The 22,531-nt window shown below is 42.3% G+C and overlaps 1 protein-coding gene across 1 annotated transcript in view; it reads right to left on the bottom strand.

The window, feature by feature from the left end:
* The window catches only part of LOC109873382 (follistatin-related protein 4-like), a 259,021-nt gene that overhangs the window by 225,294 nt on the left and 11,196 nt on the right, over positions 1-22,531 (bottom strand). Inside the window, exon 2 of the mRNA XM_031808574.1 lies at positions 13,625-13,769. Coding sequence (XP_031664434.1) covers positions 13,625-13,759 — 135 coding nt within the window. The 5' untranslated portion in view covers positions 13,760-13,769. The remainder of the gene's footprint in view (positions 1-13,624; positions 13,770-22,531) is intronic.

Raw genomic sequence — 22,531 nt, 5'->3', positions numbered from 1 at the left:
ACAAGATGGCAGGTGTCATCTCTGTTTGCCTGGATATCTGTCAGGATGGTGTATATAGCTCAAGAAGCAAGAAGCACCATGCCTGTAAAGTTCATATTTATCCGCAGTGCAAAGACCACGTTGGGCTTCTCCGAGCAGATGTTCGGATTATGTACAGATGTGGGATCGTAATTTGATCACCCTGTTGCAGGATAACTTTTATATAATGCAGGAAATGTTAAACTTGAGGTTTAAAAAGGCTACTGAAGTTTGTGATTTCCACTTTGAAATTTAAGACTTGATTTTCTCTTACAAAAAAATGTATTAATTATCATCCACAAAATTATTCACGTTTCCTGTTGCTGTATGATTGTTTTCCTGCTATAGCAAACTGGCACAAATTAAGATCCTACATCTGTACATCCCCAACTCCCAGGCTAAGATATCTACATAATTAAAGTGGCCAAACACAATAAGAGTAGGGGAATTGAAATAGATGGGAATCATTCTTAAGGGTCACAGTGAGGAAGCCTAAATGAATACTTGCTACCTACTATACCATTTGTACTGTACCATCATAAAGCCAGTACCACCAAACTAGCTTAACCTTAGTATCTAGAAAGACGGATATCTGGTTAGCATTTCATGAATAATGTCTCACTGCTTTTACCACCTGTGTGGAAATAGCTGGTCTCTGTTGCCAATACACAATACATTTGGAATAGTATGTAGGCAATACAGCATTCATTTTCTGTGAGTCCTCACACAGAGCATGAAACCAAAACAATGCCTCCTCTTACATCTCTACATGACAGCTGTTCATTGAAGCGATGTGACAACTAGCGTCCCTCACACTAAATCTGGCTTGTAATGAGCTTGACTGATAAAGCGTATGTGTCTGATAGCCTTCTTGGCAACCGCAGAGAGCCCTTGGACTTTGGAGACTTTCTGAAGAAACACCGCTGCCTTTCAACAGAATGTGCTTCCGTGTGATTACAGAGATTTGGGCCAAGTCAAACCCTCCTCTTTCATGCCATCTGCCTGTTTTAATTGCAGACGTGCATCCTCATCATGGCAGAGCAAAGCGTTTGCACTGATCAGATGCCTTCCTTTCTATCATTTCAAGAGGGTCCTGTTTATTCAGTTGATTAGAGACCGTCAGTGCGTTGTGAACCACTGAGAAAACACAGAGCAGACAAAGAGAGACAGAACACTGCTCTAGGCCTAGACTCAATCAGCTAGCTAATATCTGTGTGTTTTTCTGCCGTTTGGCTCCCATTTAAACTCCCTGACTAGATTCAATTGAACATCATACAGCATCCATGCACACATATTTTTGGGAGAGGCACAACTGTAACAGCAAGGTAACTCAGCCCAAGCTGTGTTGTAATGGATGCTGGTAGAAAATATGCCTCTCGTATGCCTCTGTTCCTCTCCTATAAGGGTGCTGTGCAGCCACTCTCATTCAAACCTCCATATGCTCGCTTTCATTTAAGCTTTCATTTAAGCCAACCTGTGCCAGCTCGGCTAGCTAGACTCAGCACACAGACGACTGTATACACAGAGCCATGCTGGCAGCCATTAGACTCTGATAAGGAAGAGCAGACTAGACAATATGAAACTTATTTGGATACCCACAATGTATGGAGATGAAATAGAGAAAAGCTGTCAATTGCCATGGGTATATTAGGTTAAATTCAAACAAAGCTAGCACACAAAGCTAAGAATGTGTCTGGTATGTTAATGTGAAATCAGTTCGGAAATGGGTAAAATCATTGATGTCAACTGACGGGCACACAACACACTAACAGTGCCTTTGGAAAGTATTCAGACCCCTTTATGTTACAGCCTTATTCTAAAATGGAATACATCCTTTTTTCTCATCAATCTACACACAATACCCCATAATGACAAAGCAAAAACAGGTTTTTAGAATTTTTGCAAATGTTTAGCAAATTAGTTTTACTCAGTACTTTGTTGAAGCACCTTTGGCAGCAAATACAGCCTTGCGTCTTCTTGGGTATGACGTTACAAGCTTGGCACACCTGTTTTTGGGGAGTTTCTCCCATTCCTCTCTGCAGATCCTCTCAAGCTCTGTGAGGTTGGATGGGGAACGTCGCAGCACAACTATTTTCGATCTGGTTCAAGTCCGGAATCTGGCTCGGCCACTCAAGGACATTCAGAGACTTATCCCGAGGCCACTCCTGTGTTGTCTTGGCTGTGTGTTTAGGGCAATGTCCTGTTGGAAGGTGAACCTTCACTCCAGTCTGAGGTCGTGTGCACTCTGGAGCAGGTTTTCATCACAGATCCCTCAATCCTGACTAGTCTCCCAGTCCCTGCTGCTGGTAAACATTCGCACTGCATGATGCTGCCACCACCATGCTTCACTGTAGAGATGGTGCCAGGTTTCCTCCATACGCGATACTTGGCATTCAGGTCAAAGAGCTCAATCTAGGTTTCATCAGACCAAAGAATCTTGTTTCTCATGGTCTCACTCCTTTAGGTGCTTTGGCAAACTTCAAGGAGCAGTCATGTGCCTTATACTGAGGAGTGGCTTCCATTTGGCCACTCTACTATAAAGACCTGATTGGTGAGGTGCAGCAGAGATGGTTGTCCTTCTGGAAGTTTCTTCCATCTCCACAGAGGAACTCTGGAGCTCTGTCAGAGTGACCATCGGGTTCTTGGTCAGCTCCCTGACCGAGGCCCTTCTGCCTCAATTGCTCAGTTTGGCCGGACGGCCAGCTCTAGGAAGAGTTTTGGTGGTTCCAAACTTATTCCATTTAAGAATGATGGAGGCCACTGTGTTCTTGGGGACCTTCAATGCTGCCGACATTTTTTGTAACCCTTCCCCAGGTCTGTTCCTTGACACAATCCTTTCTCGGAGCTCGACGGACAATCTCATTTTTAAAATTTTATTTGACCCTTACTTAACTCATGGCTTAGTTTTTGCTCTGACATGCACCGTCAACTGTGTGACCTTATATAGACAGTTGTGTGCCTATCCAAATCATTTCCAATCAATTGGATTTACCACAGGTGGACTCCAATCAAGTTGTAGAAACATCTCAAGTATGATCAATGGAAACAGGATGCACCTGGGCCCAGTCTCATAGCAAAGGGCTGAACACTTATGTAAATAAGGTATTTATGTTTTTTTTTATTTTTTTTATATATATATTTGCAAAATATTTCGAAAAACATGTTTTTGCTTTATCATTACAGGATATTGTGTGTTGATTGATGAGGAAAATGTTTTATTTAATCCATTTTAGTATAAGGCTGCAACGTAACAAACTTTGGAACTAGTCAACGGGTCTGAATACTTTCTGAATGCACTGTAAGTGTATGTGTGCCTATCAGTAAACACCAATCACCTCTTTCAGAAAATAAGCAAAAAACACATCCAGTCTGAAGATGAGAGCTGAATACAATGCAATACATGACGTTGACAAATCCTAAAGGCAAGCAAAAACTTTCCTGCAGCTGAAAATTCTGGCAAATCTCAACTGACAAAAAGGACTTTTCCGTGAATTCTAATTTCCCCCTGCATTCCATTTGTGTGGTTAGTAGTGTGGTGTGTGGTTAGTAGTGTGGTGTGTGTGGTTAGTAGTGTGGTTTGTGTGGTTAGTAGTGTGGTGTGTGTGGTTAGTAGTGTGGTGTGTGTGGTTAGTAGTGTGGTTTGTGTGGTTAGTAGTGTGGTGTGTGTGGTTAGTAGTGTGGTGTGTGTGGTTAGTAGTGTGGTTTGTGTGGTTAGTAGTGTGGTGTGTGTGGTTAGTAGTGTGGTGTGTGTGGTTAGTAGTGTGGTTTGTGTGGTTAGTAGTGTGGTGTGTGTGGTTAGTAGTGTGGTTTGTGTGGTTAGTAGTGTGGTGTGTGTGGTTAGTAGTGTGGTGTGTGTGGTTAGTAGTGTGGTTTGTGTGGTTAGTAGTGTGGTGTGTGTGGTTAGTAGTGTGGTTTGTGTGGTTAGTAGTGTGGTGTGTGTGGTTAGTAGTGTGGTTTGTGTGGTTAGTAGTGTGGTGTGTGTGGTTAGTAGTGTGGTTTGTGTGGTTAGTAGTGTGGTGTGTGTGGTTAGTAGTGTGGTTTGTGTGGTTAGTAGTGTGGTTTGTGTGGTTAGTAGTGTGGTTTGTGTGGTTAGTAGTGTGGTGTGTGTGGTTAGTAGTGTGGTGTGTGTGGTTAGTAGTGTGGTTTGTGTGGTTAGTAGTGTGGTGTGTGTGGTTAGTAGTGTGGTTTGTGTGGTTAGTAGTGTGGTGTGTGTGGTTAGTAGTGTGGTTTGTGTGGTTAGTAGGAGTGTCGGGAGTCATGCTGCATGCTTTCCCTGATATTTACTGCCGTGATTTATCCTCTTAAGTGTTTCTATTCATTGTAATTACATTGCTGTACTTCCAAAGATGGAGGGAGACAACAGAGTCCCAATGAGTTTTCAAGAGATTTTTACATGCCCAGAGTTTCCCTAATAAAAGGGATAATCGCTTTCCTAGTGGAGGGCAAGACGGGTCAGGCTGAGAGAGAGGATGCAGGCTCACTGCTAATACGGAGCCACGTACCCAGGCCGCTCTACTCGTGATATGACAACATTCCCCCATGAAACAGCCCCAGCGTGAGAATGAGATGGAGACCTACTTCATGTAATGGCTCTGGGTGTAAATAGTAATTGTGTTGTAATGGATGACCCATAAACAATGATTGCATTAACTGGGGAAAATGCCTATTTGCATGATTTTATCTGACAGGTTCTGCAGTGTAGTTAGTTCTACTAGTGAACTTGTGTAATTAATGTGGATTAATTGAACATCACACTACACCACACCTTTATGTTAAGTTTAATAGACTCTAGCTAATTGATCCAACACGTTACAAATCCCACAATAGAAATGTAAAGGTAATTGCTGATTGAGCTGACATATGCAGCATTCACCGTGAATGCAGTCTTCTCTAAAGCGGGAACATTGCCTTTAAATATCAATCACTCTGTAAAACTGAACTTCTGCGATGCGGATTGAATAGAGCCCTAAGTTTTTGTTATAAAAAAAGTAATATATATAGCCAGAATGATCTACTGTTTTGCAGGGAGTCTTTGAAGAGACAACATACTGTACATGTTTTTGTTGAATTTATTTGACTTATTGATCAAATGAAGAACCATAATTGTTTGGGTTCATTACAAATGAATTAAGCTATACAGTTGTCCAGTCTATATTATCCAGGGTAGCCTAGTGGTTAGAGCTTTGGACTGGTAACCGAAAGGTTGCAAGTTCAAATCCACTGAGCTGACAAGGTACAAAATCTGTTTTTCTGCCCCTGAACAGGCAGTTAACCCACTGTTCCTAGGCTGTCATTGAAAATAAGAATTTGTTCTTAACTGACTTGCCTAGTAAAATAAAAAATAAAACAACTAAGCTTCACTTTATTCTCACTTGATAGATATGACTGATTACACTGTTTTGAAGTGTTGTTGCTTTCACAAATCACATGTTTCAAAAGAGTGCACAGGTGCTGTATGTAATCAAATCAAATGTATTTATAGCAGATGTAATCTGTTGAGTCAATTTGTTTCTGCTATTAGCTATTTTAGTACAAAGCTAGCTGAGAAAAGAACACAAGCCTGAACAGAGATATATTGGCCTCTTCAGAAGCTGAGAAAAGCAACATAAAGTCGCTCAAAGTGCATATCATCATCTGTAAGTACCATAGTGGTAAAACAACCTTGTCTTCACCAATCATTGCCCCAAATGGACTCCATTTCATTCAGATTTACTTGCAGATACCACTGTAAGTGTCACAATAGAGACGTCTGTGTGAATTCCCTCTAGGTCACAGATCTTGAGGACTTGACTACAAACTTGAGTGGGTTAAAAAAAAACAAGTGCATCTCGAGAGCTTGGGACTATTAGGTTCTATCCAATTTTTTTTCCAAATGTAGTTATTGACATATCATTGTTCTTATCAATGTCATCTACCTATATAGTATTCTGAATTCCCAAATTCATGTTATTAAGTTCAAAAGAATACAAGATAAAAAATAGCTGACACCATTCAAACGGAATGGGGCTTCAGAATTGTAAAGCCAATTATCTCAGAATAATCTTTTTTCAGATAGAACCTTATAGTCCCAAACTCTCGTCATGCTAATCTCAAACCTCACAGTTGCCCAATTTCCCACGCTCTCCATCCTTATCTTTCCCCTGTATCCTCAATACCGTCTCCATCATATTTCCTATTTTCCATACTCTCCTCATTCTTCTAGTTTATTCCTATCCCTCTCTCTATGGACTGAATCATGTTTATAATCCAGAAGGTAAAAAAAGGTTGAAATGCAGAGTGAATTGGATTCTGAGATATGGCTTTGCGAGCTGTGAGGTTGTTATGTGAGGTTCCATGATAGCAGAGGTTGGAATGGGAAACTGAGAGAGAAGGAGACTGATGCCTTATGGCTGACCCTGCAAGAGCCAGGTGGCCTGATGGCCTATCATGGTGGCTGATGGCCTTATCACCAGGACAATGGCTCTGCCTGGCATTTATCAGCTCATTATTTACCCAGCAATTACCTAAAGATGGTCCTGAGGAAAATGTACAGCTATCTCTGTTTTAAACTTGCATAGGGTTACAAAGGGAGGGCATATTACTGGAACCGTTCCATGTTTACCAGTAAACAACCAGAATGTTGTTAACTTTCAACTTTTGGTTGATTCAGATTGTCTGTAATTATCTCTGGCTCTCTGTGTGGTCTTATCATGTAAAATACACTACATGGTCAAAAGTATGGGGACCACCGTTCAAATGAATGGATTCAGCTATTTCAGACACACCCGTGGCTGACAGGTGTATAACATCGAGGACACAGCCATGCAATCTCCATAGACAAATATTGTCAGTAGAATGGTCCGTCCTGAAGAGCTCAGTGACTTTCAATGTGGCACCATCACAGGATGCCACCTTTCCAACAAGTCAGTTTGTCAAATTGTTGCCCTGCTAGAGCTGCCCCAGTCAACTGCACGTGCTGTTATTGTGAAGTGGAAACGTCTAGGAGCAACAATGGCTCAGCCGCAAAGTGGTAGACCACACAAACTCACAGAATGGGACCGTTGAGCACTTCTTCAGCATAGTGCTTAAACCTGTCTTCGGTTGCAACACTCACTACCAAGTTCCAAACTGCCTCTGGAATCAAAGTCAGCACAATAACTGTTGATTGGGAGATACATGAAATGGGTTTCCATGGCCGAGCAGCCGGACACAGGCCTAAGATCACCATGCGCAATGCCAAGCGTCGGGTGGAGTGGTGTAAAGCCGAACAGAGGCAGTCAACATTTTGAACTATCTAACCATAAACGTAATTGGACTCTGGAGCAGTGGAAACGCATTCTCTGGAGTGATGAATCACATGTCAAAGTGTAGGTGATATGCATATTGGCTACAGGTCCAGGCCGATGCTGACAGGAGGGAGGCACCAGAAAATGTAGCCCCATTTTAATGAGACTTATAAGTACATATATTTATTGGCTAAACGCCAGTCATGTTTAACAAATCTAATGTAGGATAATTAACGTCTAAAGGCTTGATTCTGTCATACCCTGTTCATATAGCAGAGAAAGGCCAGTGCCTTTTGTGCACCTTGCAATCTGAGCAGAGGCAGTCGACATTTTGAAACTATTTAACCATAAACGTAAATGTTTAAAACCTAGATGTTTTTTTGTAATTTTATAAGGCATGTCTTACTGTGTTCCGGATTATTTTGTCAGTATTTCTGATTAAAATCAGTATTTCTCTCAAGTTCTCAACTTTCTTTCATTGTCCAGCAGCCAAAGACACAATCCTAGTCATGTTAACAACCCATAATAATTGTTGCATCTTTAGATCTTCATTCTTTGTAAATTTCTAAATAATATTTTTTATCTTTGTCATATGAAACCGATCGCTTTTATGAATTCATTCATTTGCATTTGCGGTGTGCTTTGGAGAATGATGTTTTCCTGATAATTGCATTTTGGAACATTTGAGCTTACTGCCGTGTGCACATTTCTGTGCATATAATGTGAAGAAATAGCCTAATAGTTTATCAACATTTAAAGCTAAATGTTCTGATCAGTTCCATCAGCCTCATTGCTTTTAAATAGTTTTTTTGATGTACAGTGGTTGTTTTAATTTGGGATCTATCATCCCACAACTGTCCCAGAGTCTATTTGGAACATGTATTTCTAGTACAGAATAACAATCTGACCAGGTCAACTTTTCTACTTTGGGGAAGAGTAGATTGACATTGGATAGTGCTTTTGTTGTTCGTTACTCATCTTGTTGGCTGACAAAAAAGTAAATGTGGAATGTTCTTGTCACATCTTCAATATGCGCATAGGAATTGGATACGAAGGCTGTGCGCCGTTGCATCTCCGATGTGTTTGTCTTCACTAGTAGCCTAGGCTACTTCGGAGCTGCAATGCCTGTAAGAAGGACCCGATCCCGATGTGTTTGTCTTCACTAGTAGCCTAGGCTACTTCCGAGCTGCAATGCCTGTAAGAAGGACCCGATCCCGATGTGTTTGTCTTCACTAGTAGCCTAGGCTACTTCCGAGCTGCAATGCCTGTAAGAAGGACCCAATCCCGTGACGGGCATTGGCTAATAAAAACTCTTCCCCCTTCAGCAGGATGAAAATATTTGGCATGGGCCCTCAGATCCTCTAAAAGTTCTACAGCTGCACCACTGAGAGCATCTTGACTGGCTGTATTACTGATTGGTATGGCAACTGCACCGCCCTCGATTGCATGGCGCGGACGGCCCAGTACTGCACTGGGGCTGAGCTCAGAGGAAGGCCAGGACAATTTTCAAAGAACCTAGCCACCCAAGCCGTAGACTGTTCACTCTGCTACCACATGGAAAGTGGTACCGGAGTGCCAAGAATGGTTTTCGCCAGGCATACTGGGACCCATGTCATCCAAAAAGTTGTACTTTTGACTCATCTGTCCATAGAACATTCTTGCAAAAGTCTTGATGATCATCCATTTTATTTTTGGCAAACTTGGACGAGATGGGTCCCATTATGTCTGGTGAAAACCGAACACTGTATTGCACAGTAAGAACCTCATACCAAAGGCCAAGCATGGTGGTGGTAGTGTGATGGTTGGGGATGCTTTGCTGCCTTTGGACCTGGATGACTTGCCTTCGTAGAATGAACCATGAATTCTGCTATGTATCAGAGAATTCTACGGAGGAATGTCAGGCCATCCGTCTGTGAGCTGAAGCGGAAACGCAGCTGGGTCATGCAGCAAGACAACAACGATCCAAAACACACAAGTCGACATGAAAATGGTTAAAAAGCAACAAATTAGAAGTTTTGGAATGTCCAAGTCGAATTCCAAACCTAATCTCAATTGAGATGTTGTTTCAGGACTTGAAAAGAGCAGTTCATGTTTGAAAACTCACAAATGTCAGTGAGTTAAAGCAGTTTTGCATGCAAGAGTGGGCCAAAATTCGGTTGCATCATTGCAGCTAAAGGTGGCGCAACCAGTTATTGAGTGTAAGGGGGAAATTACTTTTTCACACAGGGATATTGGGTGATGTGTGGTGTGTAGTGGTGTGGGGGCTGTGCTTTGGCAAAGAGGGTGGGGTTATATCCTTCCTGTTTGGCCCTGTCCGGGGGTGTCCTCGGATGGGGCCACAGTGTCTCCTGACCCCTCCTGTCTCAGCCTCCAGTATTTATGCTGCAGTAGTTTATGTGTCGGGGGCTAGGGTCAGTTTGTTATATCTGGAGTACCTCTCCTGTCCTATTCGGTGTCCTGTGTGAATCTAAGTGTGCGTTCTCTAATTCTCTCTTTCTCTTTCTCTTTCTCTTTCTCTCTCTCTCTCTCTCTCGGAGGACCTGAGCCCTAGGACCATGCCCCAGGACTACCTGACATGATGACTCCTTGCTGTCCCCAGTCCACCTGGCCGTGCTGCTGCTCCAGTTTCAACTGTTCTGCCTTATTATTATTCGACCATGCTGGTCATTTATGAACATTTGAACATCTTGGCCATGTTCTGTTATAATCTCCACCTGGCACAGCCAGAAGAGGACTGACCACCCCACATATGCTCTCTCTAATTCTCTCTTTCTTTCTCTCTCTCGGAGGACCTGAGCCCTAGGACCATGCCCCAGGACTACCTGACATGATGACTCCTTGCTGTCCCCAGTCCACCTGACCGTGCTGCTGCTCCAGTTTAAACTGTTCTGCCTTATTATTATACGCCCATGCTGGTCATTAATGAACATTTGAACATCTTGGCCATGTTCTGTTATAATCTCCACCCGGCACAGCCAGAAGAGGACTGGCCACCCCACATAGCCTGGTTCCTCTCTAGGTTTCTTCCTAGGTTTTGGCCTTTCTAGGGAGTTTTTCCTAGCCACCGTGCTTCTACACCTGCATTGCTCGCTGTTTGGGGTTTTAGGCTGGGTTTCTGTACAGCACTTTGAGATATCAGCTGATGTATGAAGGGCTATATACATTTGATTTGATTTGATTTGATGCATAACTTTGTTAATGAAATAAAATAAGTATAGAAAAAAAATGTAAACTCAGGTTCCCTTTATCTAATATTAGGTTTTGGTTGAAGATCTGATAACATTCAGTATCGAAAATATGCAAAAACAGACAAAATCAGAAAGGAGGCAAAAACTTTTTCACTGCACTGTGCATTCAGAAAGTATTCAGACCCTTTTACTTTTCCACATTTTGTTACGTAACAGCCTTATTCTAAAAATAAATCCTAATAAATCTACAAAAAAATACCCTATAATGACAAAGCGAAAAAAGGTTTGTAGACCTTTTTGCAAGTGTATTACAAATAATAAACGGAAATATATTATTTACATAAGTATTCAGACCCTTTGCTATGAGACTCGAAATTGAACTCAAGTGCATCCTGTTTCAATTGATCATCCTTGAGATGTTTCTACAACTTGATTAGAGTCCACCTGTGGTACATTCCATTGATTGGACATGATTCGGAAAGGCACACAACTGTCTATATAAGGTCCCAGAGTTGACAGTGCATGTCAGAGCAAAAACCAAGCCATGAAGTCGAAGTAATTGTCAGTAGAGTTCCGAGACAGATCTGAGGAAGGGTACCAAAACATTTCTGCAGCAATGAAGGTCCCCAAGAACACAGTGGCCTCCATCATTCTTAAATGGAAAAAGTTTGGAACCACCAAGACTCTTCCTAGAGCTGGCCAGGGACGTGACCAAGAACCTGATGGTCACTCTGACAGAGCTCCAGAGTTCCTCTGTGAAGATGGGAGAACCTTCCAGAAGGAAAACCATCTCTGCTGCACTCCACCAATCAGGCCGTTATGGTAGAGTGGCCAGACGGAAGCCACTCCTCAGTATAAGGCACATGACAGCCCGCTTGGAGTTTGCCACAAGGCACCTAAAGGACTCTCAGACCATGAGAAACAAGATTATCTGGTCTGATGAAACCAAGATTGAACTCTTTGGCCTGAATGCCAAGTGTCATGTCTGGAGGAAACCTGGCACCATCCCAATGGTGAAGCATAGTGGTGGCAGCATCATGCTGTGGGGATGTTTTTCAGGGACTGGGAGACTAGTCAAGTTTGAGGGAAAGATGAACGGTGCAAAGTACAGAAAGATCTGTGATGAAAAGCTGCTCCAGAGCGCTCAAGACCTCAGACTGGGGCGAAGGTTCATCTTCCAACAGGACAACGACCCTAGCACATAGCCAAGACAATCCAGGAGTGGCTTTGGGACAAGTTTCTGAATGTCCTTGAGTGGCCCAGCCAGAGCCCGGACTTGAACCCAATCTAACATCTCTTGAGAGACCTGGAAATAGCTGTGCAGCAACACTCCCCTTCCAACCTGACAGAGCTTGTGAGGATCTGCAGAGAAGAACGGGACAAACTCCCCAAAAACAGGTGTGCCAAGCTTGTAGCGTCATACCCAAGAATTATCGAGGTAATCACTGCCGGTGCTTCAACAAAGTACTGAGTAAAAGGTCTGGATACTTATGTAAATGTGATATTAAAGTTTTTTATTTTTAATACATTTGAAAAAAAGAAGAAAAAAACAGTTTTTGCTTTGACATTATGGGGTAATGTGTGTAGATTGATGAGGGTGAAAAAACGATTTAATCAATTTTCGAATAAGGCTCTAAAGTAACAAAATGTGGAAAAAGTTGAGGGGTCTGAATACTTTCCGAATGCACTGCATATTATTCTTTGCTATTTTTTTTTTTCACTTTTTACTCTGCATCGTTGGGAAAAGTCTTGTAAGTAAGCATTTCAAGGTAAAGTCTACAGCTGTTGCATTGATTTTGATGAGATTACCTGTTAATTACCTAAATTACCGGTCTGCCAGCCAGAATAGATTGTTTCAGTTGACATGTGTTTGTCTACATTTCTCACTGTTTCTGGTGTATACTGGCCTGGGAGGTTGACTACACTTTATTTTCTTATTCATTCCTGAAGACTCCTGCTCTGCTGTATATTGATGCAGTCCAATCCACCAGCACCACCCCAGAGTTGACTTTAAACTACAATGCCTATTGACAACTTTTGAATTCCCATGTCCTGGGTTAGATAGGGATGCCTGGGAATGTCTTGTTTGCATTGAGTGTTTAAAGAGGTCAGAACAGAACCACCTCAGTGATGAGATTCCTATGTTTGCTGCCAACTTGGCACGGTGTCACACCATGGGCCAGCCAGTCTGGGAGATTAGACTTGGGGGGTGCAGCATGCTTCATTTCACAAAGAATTGGGAGAATGTTTGTGGGAGTTGGGGGGGGACAACATGCTCTTTGGGACAATGCTCTGTAGGACAATTGACAAATGACTTCACCTGTGTGATTAATGTGCAAATTCACATTAGAACTTCATGCATCTCAACCAAAACACTGTTCATTACGACCAGGCAATGTCACTTCCCTTTTCAAGCTTGAATCCAGACCAGCATGAAAAAAGTGGGGGGAGACTGCTGGGTGGAAGCTAATGGGTTTTTAGGTCTGGCTCGAAGTTATATAGTAAACCCACACCATCGAAGTGATTGTCATGCAATTGTGTGTACATGCAAACTGTTTGGAACAACATTTCAAAGAGACAAATGGTAGTGTGACAAAAGAGTGTCCTTGTGGGGTAATTGATGTACACACTCTGCAGCCAACTGAACCTCCTCTCCTCGGTGGAGAGAGAGACAGGCAAGATGCATGAAGACTGTGATTGCAAGGTATCTAAGCAACCCTCTGTCAAGATCACATGCAGAACCACGTAAGGAGACAAACACTCAAATGCCCATGTTGAGCAGGAAGAGTATTTCACCGTCTTCTGCATGCAACCGTATTACCTAAAATTGTGCTATGTATGTTTGGATTCATTTTATGGCATTTGTTTTCAGCTATGTCATGCAAAGCATAAAATCATTTATGGGGAACTAGGGTGAAAGAGGGAGGAAGAGGAGGAGAGTCACAGATGCAAAGATAGAGTGGCTTCTAAAGACACAACAGGCAGAGAGAAGAATAACAGACACAGACAGAGAGATTTATACAGAGGAACAGGGTGACCGAGAGGGAAACAGAGGGGGAGTGGTTGAAAGGGAGGGGAGAGAAAGAGAGAGAAGACAGAGTGACAGAGAGAGAGGCAGAAATACACAGAGAGCGACGCATACTGTATATTTACCCTGGTCTGTGGTCCCTGGGAGGGGTTCTCTGGTCTGTTTGCTGTATCCATGCTCCTCCGCCCTTCAGTCAGCCAGCAGACAGAGACAGAGGCTCCGAGCAGGACAGGAAGTGCCCAAATACACAGCAAGCCCATCAGTGTCAGTCTGCCAGGAAAAAGAACATGACAACAACTGTCACACCGCTGCCTCTGACTGACTGCTGCCCTTCACTCATATTATAGTGTGCCATAAAACATTGCAGCATAGTACAGTACAGCAGAGTACAATACAGCACAGTTCAGCACAGCACAGAAGAGTATACCACAGCACATAACAGTACAGTATAGCATTATACAGTGCATTGCAACAGTATAGTGCAGTACAACACAGTACAGAGCAGGTCCCTCTTTCATAGGTTCATAGCCATACTAATTGACCATTACATCACCTCAACTCATTAATCTGTATAAGATGCACTTATTTAGAGCTGAGGAGCCTTCTGCTTAATTTTGGTGTGATGTGACTCTCCAAACTGTCATATTGCCATGAAAGAATAAACAGTGTTCCATGCAACCATGTATAGGTCTATACTATGTAAACACACTCAGGCTGTAGAGCGAGGACCAAATTCCATGGCTGATGGATTCTGGGAGAAAAGAGGAGAGGAGAGGAGAGGAGAGGGGGAGTGGAGAGGAGAGGAGAGGAGAGGAGAGGAGAGGAGAGGAGAGGAGAGGAGAGGAGAGGAGAGGAGAGGAGAGGAGAGGAGAGGAGAGGAGAGGAGAGGAGAGGAGAGGAGAGGAGAGGAGAGGAGAGGAGAGGAGAGGAGAGGAGAGGAGAGGAGAGGAGAGGAGAGGAGAGCTTGCCCTTGTGAAATGAATCAACAAAAGAGATCTGCCAGTCAGTTTGTTAATGTGCTGCTGCAGTGACGTCAGCTCCGCCAGGGGCAGGTTAGAGTTTTTTCCTCATGAATCTTGTTATGGAGGCAGCTCTGCAGAGTGATCACTATCTAGAACAGCCACAAAGTCATAAAATGTAACGCCTGACCTTAAATTAAGACCAAAAAGCTAAGTGGCTTCTAGGTCAATTTTTCTATTCATAAAGAGAACAAACTTTAGGGAAAAGTGATTATTCAAGCAGCATACTAATCAGCTGGCACATTCAGATTTGTCTAGCCTGCTACTTTTTGTTCCACCTAAAGCCTAAATTAATTTAAAGTTCCTCAAAATGCTAAAAGGATATAAAATTTAAATATATATTTGACAGAACAACAATTCATAAAGCATTTGTATGCTTGACCTTGGGTAGGGTACAAACAAGAATCAAAATACTTGACACCTCCTGTTTAATACTCTACTACACATGAGTTATTTGTTGTCAGAACCATTGCATGGCTGTAAACCTAACACATGCATTGCCATTTTGTTGTATTCAGGGTGTACCTCCAGTACACCTAGCCTACCTCTACCTCTGCTGCTGCCTGCTGTGTCTTGGTGTGACCTGGTGAATATATCTCATGACAGCAGTACAGGCATGCAGCCCCAGAGGCCTTCCTGTGCCAACTGTCCTGTCCACAGGTGGCAGATTATCTGCTTCATTCATACGCTCCTGTCATCGGCACTTCCTTTTTTAGCCTGCAGCCGGCCGCCTCGCTAGCTCGCGTGCAGCTGCAATGGTAAGGGCCACCAGACAAGCAACAATACAAATGCAAGTCATCAGCCGGTCCTAGGCACTGCCACAGCACACTGTTGTAATTATAAATGGCACAGGCCTGTAGCGACAGTAAGTCTCCTTTCAGTGCCTTTCCACCCTGCAAGGCACTGCAGAGGAGGGGAGGGGAGGGAGGAAGTCCAAAAAGAAAAATAACATCTGTGACAGTAGTGGTATGTGTTTGCTGCCCCAAACCAATGCAACCGAGAAGGGCTTTCTTTGTAATAAAAACTCCAAGCCTACTAGTGGAGAAATATCATGAGTCTGCAGCTGCAGCAGGTTCGGAAAGCACCTTCACTGACGGATGTCTTCATAGCACAGAAAAAGGCTACCAAGGGGATTGCCTCCCTGTATTGTTTTTACAATGCTTGGATGGCTTGCCCATTTGCTTCGTGCCCCTGGTGGGTCACCACAGCAGATAAATCAAATCAAATTTTTATTTGTCACATACACATGGCTAGCAGATGTTAATGCGAGTGTAGCGAAATGCTTGTGCTTCTAGTTCCGACAATGCAGTAATAACCAACGAGTAATCTAACCTAACAATTCCACAATTACTACCTTATACACACAAGTGTAAAGGGATAAAGAATATGTACATAAAGATATATGAATGAATGATGGTACAGAACAGCATAGGCAAGATGCAGTAGATGGCATAGAGTACAGTATATACATATGAGAAGAGTAATGTAGGGTATATAAACATAAAGTGGCATAGTTTAAAGTGGCTAGTGATACATGTACTACATAAAGATGGCAAGATGCAAGTACGTGATATAGAGTACAGTCTATACATATACATATGAGATGAGTAATGTTGGGTATGTAAACATTATATAAAGTGGCATTGTTTAAAGTGGCTAGCGATACATTTTTACATCAATTTCCATCCATTTCCATTATTAAAGTGGTTGGAGTTGAGTCAGTATGTTGGCAGCAGCCACTCAATGTTAGTGGTGGCTGTTTAACAGTCTGATGGCTGTTAGTTCCAGTTTTTCAGTCTCTCAGTCCCTGCTTTGATGCACCTGTACTGACCTCGCCTTCTGGATGATAGCGGGGTGAACAGGCAGTGGCTCGGGTGGTTGTTGTCCTTGATGATCTTTATGGCCTTCCTGTGACATCGGGTGGTGTAGGTGTCCTGGAGGGCAGATAGTTTGCCCCCGGTGATGCGTTGTGCAGACCTCACTACCCTATGGAGAGCCTTACGATTGTGGGCGGAGCAGTTGCCTTACCAGGCGGTGATACAGCCCGACAGGATGCTCTCGATCGTGCATCTGTAGAAGTTTGTGAGTGCTTTTGGTGACAAGCCAAATTTCATCAGCCTTGTGAGGTTGAAGAGGCGCTGCTGCGCCTTCTTCACAACGCTGTCTTTGTGGGTGGACCAATTCAGTTTGTCCGTGATGTGTACGCAGAGGAACTTAAAACGTACTACCCTCTCCACTACTGTCCCGTCGATGTGGATAGTGGGGGTGCTCCCTCTGCTGTTTCCTGAAGTCAATCAAACAATCATCTCCTTTGTTTGGTTGACATTGAGTGTGAGGTTATTTTCCTGACACCACACTCCGAGGGCCCTCACCTCCTCCCTGTAGGCCGTCTCGTCGTTGTTGGCAATCAAGCCTACCACTGTAGTGTCGTCCGCAAACTTGAGGAGTGAGTTGGAGGCGTGCATGGACACGCAGTCGTGGGTGAACAGGGAGTACAGGAGAGGGCTCAGAACGCACCCTTGTGGGCCCCAGTGTTGAGGATCAGCGGGGTGGAGATGTTGTTACCTATCCTCACCACCTGGGGGCGGCCCGTCAGGAAGTCCAGTATCCAGTTGCACAGGGCGGGGTCGAGACCCAGGGTCTCGAGCTTGATGACGTGTTTGGAGGGTACTATGGTGTTAAATGCTGAGCTGTAGTCGATGAACAGCATTCTCACATAGGTATTCCTCTTGTCCAGATGGGTTAGGGCAGTGTGCAGTGTGGTTGCGATTGCGTCGTCTGTGGACCTATTGGGGAGGTAAGCAAATTGGAGTAGGTCAGGGTGTCAGGTAGGGTGGAGGTGATATGATCCTTGACTAGTCTCTCAAAGCACTTCATGATGACGGAACAGGAACAATGGTGGCCCTCTTGAAGCACGTGGGAACAGCAGACTGGGATAAGGATTGATTGAATATGTCCGTAAACACACCAGCCAGCTGGTCTGCGCATGCTCTGAGGACGCGGCTGGGTATTCTGTCTGGGCCTGCAGCCTTGTGAGGGTTAACACGTTTATATGTTTTACTCACGTCGGCTGCAGTGAAGGAGAGTCCGCAGGTTTTGGTAGCGGACCGTGTCAGTGCCACTGTATTGTCCTCAAAGTGGGCAAAAAAGTTATTTAGTCTGTCTGGGAGCAAGACATCCTGGTAGAGGGAGAAACATGGGGAATCAAACTGCCCATCTATGGGAGGAACGGGGGAATCTCATATTTGACCCATTATCGTGCGGGTGTCAGGGTTAAAAGGATACATTTTTCTAGGAATTGTACAATGCTTTCAGAAAGTATTCATACTACTTGACTGAATTCAAAATGGATTCAATTCATATTTTTTCACCCATGTACACATAATACTCCATATTGAGAGTGAAAACATGTTTTTTGAAATGTTTACAAATGTACTGAAAATGAAATGCATAAATATCTCATTTACATAATTATTCACAGCCCTGAGTCAATACTTTGTAGAAGCACCTTCGGCAGCGATTACAGATGTGAGTCTCTCTGGGTAAGTGTCTAAGAGCTTTCCACACCTGGATTGTGCAACACATGACCATTAGTATTTTCTAAATTCTTCAAGCAGATTTAAGTCAAAACTGGAACTTGGCCACTCAGAAACATTTACTGTTTTCTTGGTAAGCAACTCCAGTGTAGATTTGGCCTTGTGTTTTAGGTTATTGTCCTGCTGAAAGGTGTATTTGTCTCCCAGTGTCTGGTGAAAAGCAGATTGAGACAGGTTTTCCTCTAGGATTTTGCCTGTGTTTAGCTCCATTCCATTTTTATCCTGAAAAACTCCCCAATACTTAACGATTACAAGCATACCCATAATGTAATACAGCCACCACTATGCTTGAAAATATGGAGAGTGGTACTCAGTAATGTGTTGGATTTGCACCAAATATAACACTTTGTATTCAGGAAAAAAGTGAATTGCTTTGCCATATTTGTTGCAGTATTAAGTTAGTGCCTTGTTGCAAACAGAATGCATGTTTTGGAATATTTGTATTTTGTACAAGCTTCCTTCTTTTCACTTTGTTTCCTTCTTTTCACTTTTGGTTAGAATTGTAGAGTAACTACAATGTTGTTGATAATCCATCCACCTGCCAGGTGTGGCATATCAAGAAGCTGATTAAACAGCATGATCATTACACAGGTGCACCTTGTGCGGAGGACAATAAAAGGTCACTCTAAAATGTGCAATTTTGTTACGCAACACAATGACACAGATGGCTCACGTTTTGAGGGACCTTTTTTGAAAGCACCTGTACATGACCAAGCAACGTGACAAATCTCCACCATTTTGAAGTGGATCTGTAGTGGATTTTACAGCCCAGTAGCAAGCGATCTGCTTTAGTTTCTAAGATGATCGAGCTCTGTCAAGGGAAAAGCTGTTTTTTTACATATTGTGTGTATTTATTTATTCAGAACACATTTACGATAGTTGGGAATGTCAATTATTGCATTCAAAATACTTTTTTCAAAATACTTACCTTTATGTTCGCTTGCTGGACAGGTAAACGCCCCTGAGTACTAAACTGTAAACCAATCAAAACTTGTGTATTGCTGATCAAGTCTGCCAATCACGTTATCCATATCTAAGGTAGCTGGTGACAGAGTGCTAGATATCTGTCCGACGAACTGCTATCATGTAAAGTATTTTTTTTTATGTGTAATCTAACTATTTAATCATAGACATGTGATACCATCATTGCAAGCTGTAAAATGACTCCCAGCTTAGATTACAACAACCAGCTAGCTAGTTACGACAAGTAGATGTGTTGCTAGCTAGCAGGAGCAGATTGTCGGTTCAAAGGAGCGTTTTTAGCTATCAGTTTATTCCAAGTAATAATTTAAGACTACAAAAATCTATAGGACAAGTAGTGTAAAGCTAATACAGTCATCAAGGCAGGAACCAGTAATTGCATTCATACTGACAAATAAGAAATGCCACATTGCCTGTCAATAGTTGGAATAAGATGATTGCAGAGCACCCTGCCTCAGACTGTAAGGATGTTCACTTTCTAGCTCACAAACTACATGCCTTTGCTGTAATTATTTATTTGATTAATTATTGTATCTCACTTTTGTCTCACATTCAGCTCTCCTGTCCAGCTCCCAGAGATCAACCAAGTGCTCTTCACCAAGCATGGGCTGATTCATTCACCTGTGAGGAGAACCATCCTACAGCAGTTTGAACTAGACCTGCCGTCACTGTTTAGAAATTGAGACCAAATATGCATTTGCCTATTGTCTTCTTCGTGGATTTTACACAGTCTAGAGCATTTTAGAGTTGACGAACACCAACTACAGATACATGTGCTTGTTTGAGCATCTTGAAGACTAAATTCAATGTAAAATAAGTTTAACAGGTGATGAACAGATTATTTTACTATTGTAACATGCAGTGGGGAGAATTATATTGCCCTGTCAGGAGGCCAGACTTTTGCCATAGATGGTAGAGTTCTCATCTTGGACCACACAAGCTTAAGATTGCATTTTGCTAAGGCACTTGTCTCTCCCAACATTGGTGAGCTACATTGGTGACCAGGGTGGGATCCTTTCAATACGACTATGGGGCCGGGGTACACACACCCCTAGAAGAGGAGGAATACTGAAGCATGTATTATGCAGTTTTACAGTCTCCATCAGAGGCCCAGGCTTTTGGCATAGATGGTAAAGCTCTCATTTCTGGACTGCAGCATTGTGCCCTCCACTGCACTTGATATACATTGACTGTTAGGTTACACTATATTTATATGCTTCAAATACTGCCTGAGAGACACCTTTGCTATTTGTCTCTGTACTCAAATGGTGAAACACTATTTGTGATGGTGTTCTTTGTTTGAATGTATGTGCATGGACTGTACATTATTGAAAACATGTCTCACACTCAGTCATACTTAGTAGAATAAGGAATGGATTGGAAAGATTTTGGCATCATCAACTTTTAGAAGGTTAGTAGGAAAGTTTTGAATTTAAACCCCCGAAATATATTCATATTCACAGAACATTTAGTATATGAAACTCAAACATTCATTTCCCATCCGCTATTTCTATAATGCCACAGGCACTTTATCATTATCCATACCTGATATTCCAATGACTCTAACATTATGCATGCCCACCATGGTATTGGGCAGCTGCTATTTGAGATCTCATCTGGTTTAGAAACCAAACTCTGGTTAATTTATTGCAGAGCACAATGCACAACTGTTTTTAGAGAAGATTGTATTGCAAGGGATGCTATATGTGTAGGCTATGCCATGTGTATTGGCTAATATGCATATGCAGCTGTCGTTTTTAAACCTTCATTCTAGCATACAGTACATAACACACAGACCGCTTTCTTCCTACATGTTTCTATTTGGGTTTCTATGCAAAGTATATGATTGATTGTTTCTTTAAGCCTGCAGCGAGATACTTGAAATTAGATATATAATCATGATTGATAAAACATGATTGATAAAACATTTGAATTCACTGACAGATAGCTAATGAAACACAAATGTACATTTACAGTAGCTGGCTAGGCTAGTCAAACTGTAACATTGGCTAGCTTTCAATAAAATGGCTAAATGGTCGACGGAGGTACCTCTTCATATGATCAAGACAATTCATATTGCATGCTGCATATTTCAAGTACACTCGAAAACAGATATGTATCTTATTTCAGTCTTTGGGAGCTAGCTATATCTGTTCCTCTTCATCAGACAGCAGGTCGCGTTTTTAAGAGGCTGTGTTGAGATCGTCGATCACAAGGGGTGTGTACAGGAGTACTGATTGGTTACAAGTTTAGCATTTCAGCAAATTTGCCTGAGCAGACAGTGTTAAAATATAGAAAATGTGCAAGAATTGAAGGTGCCCAAATGTTTTATAATCATCATAAGAATGTTTAACTGTCATATACAAAAAAAATCTGATCATCCTCGATGGGGATCGATCAACATCACGTTTTTCAGCTTCAGCCCACCACCTATGTGTAGCAAAGCACTGCCACAAAGCATTATATTTTACAAGGAATGCTGCAGAAGAAGCAAACTCCTTCCTATGCAACTCTTTTGTCCGTGCGCTCGCAAAGACACAAGGTTGGTTGGTGTACCCCAGCTGGTTAGTGGGCCTGCACACACAGCTGGCTGTTTAAACCTCTTTGAAAACAGCCTATACTATATTTTCCTCTATAAAAGATTATCTTTTTTTCACTTTATTTCACCTTTATTTAACCAGGTAGGCAAGTTGAGAACAAGTTCTCATTTACAATTGCGACCTGGCCAAGATAAAGCAAAGCAGTTCGACAGATACAACGACACAGAGTTACACATGGAGTAAAACAAACATACAGTCAATAATACAGTATAAACAAGTCTATATACGATGTGAGCAAATGAGGTGAGAAGGGAGGTAAAGGCAAAAAAGGCCATGGTGGCAAAGTAAATACAATATAGCAAGTAAAACACTGGAATGGTAGTTTTGCAATGGAAGAATATGCAAAGTAGAAATAAAAATAATGGGGTGCAAAGGAGCAAAATTAATGAATTAATTACAGTTGGGAAAGAGGTAGTTGTTTGGGCTAAATTATAGGTGGGCTATGTACAGGTGCAGTATTCTGTGAGCTGCTCTGACAGTTGGTGCTTAAAGCTAGTGAGGAAGATTAGTGTTTCCAGTTTCAGAGATTTTTGTAGTTCGTTCCAGTCACTGGCAGCAGAGAACTGGAAGGAGAGCTTCATGCGATTGAACAAGTCACAGGAAGCATGCGCTCGTTTCATTCCTTCCTTGTAGACAGAATAAAACAGGGTTGGGTGGATTACTTGAAACATTTACTAGCCTAATGTAAGTCTACTAATTCATGTATGAATAAATCAGAAACCTACACATATTCAATAACCGAGAAGAAACAAAGAAATTGAAAGAAAAGGTATTCATTTATTTATTTTAAGTATTTTAACCTGCTAATAATTCATTTTCTTTAAATTTGCTCTAGC

Source organism: Oncorhynchus kisutch, linkage group LG28, assembly GCF_002021735.2.
Source record: "Oncorhynchus kisutch isolate 150728-3 linkage group LG28, Okis_V2, whole genome shotgun sequence".
Taxonomy (NCBI): Eukaryota; Metazoa; Chordata; class Actinopteri; order Salmoniformes; family Salmonidae; genus Oncorhynchus; species Oncorhynchus kisutch.
This window is presented reverse-complemented; position numbering and strand designations above follow the sequence as displayed.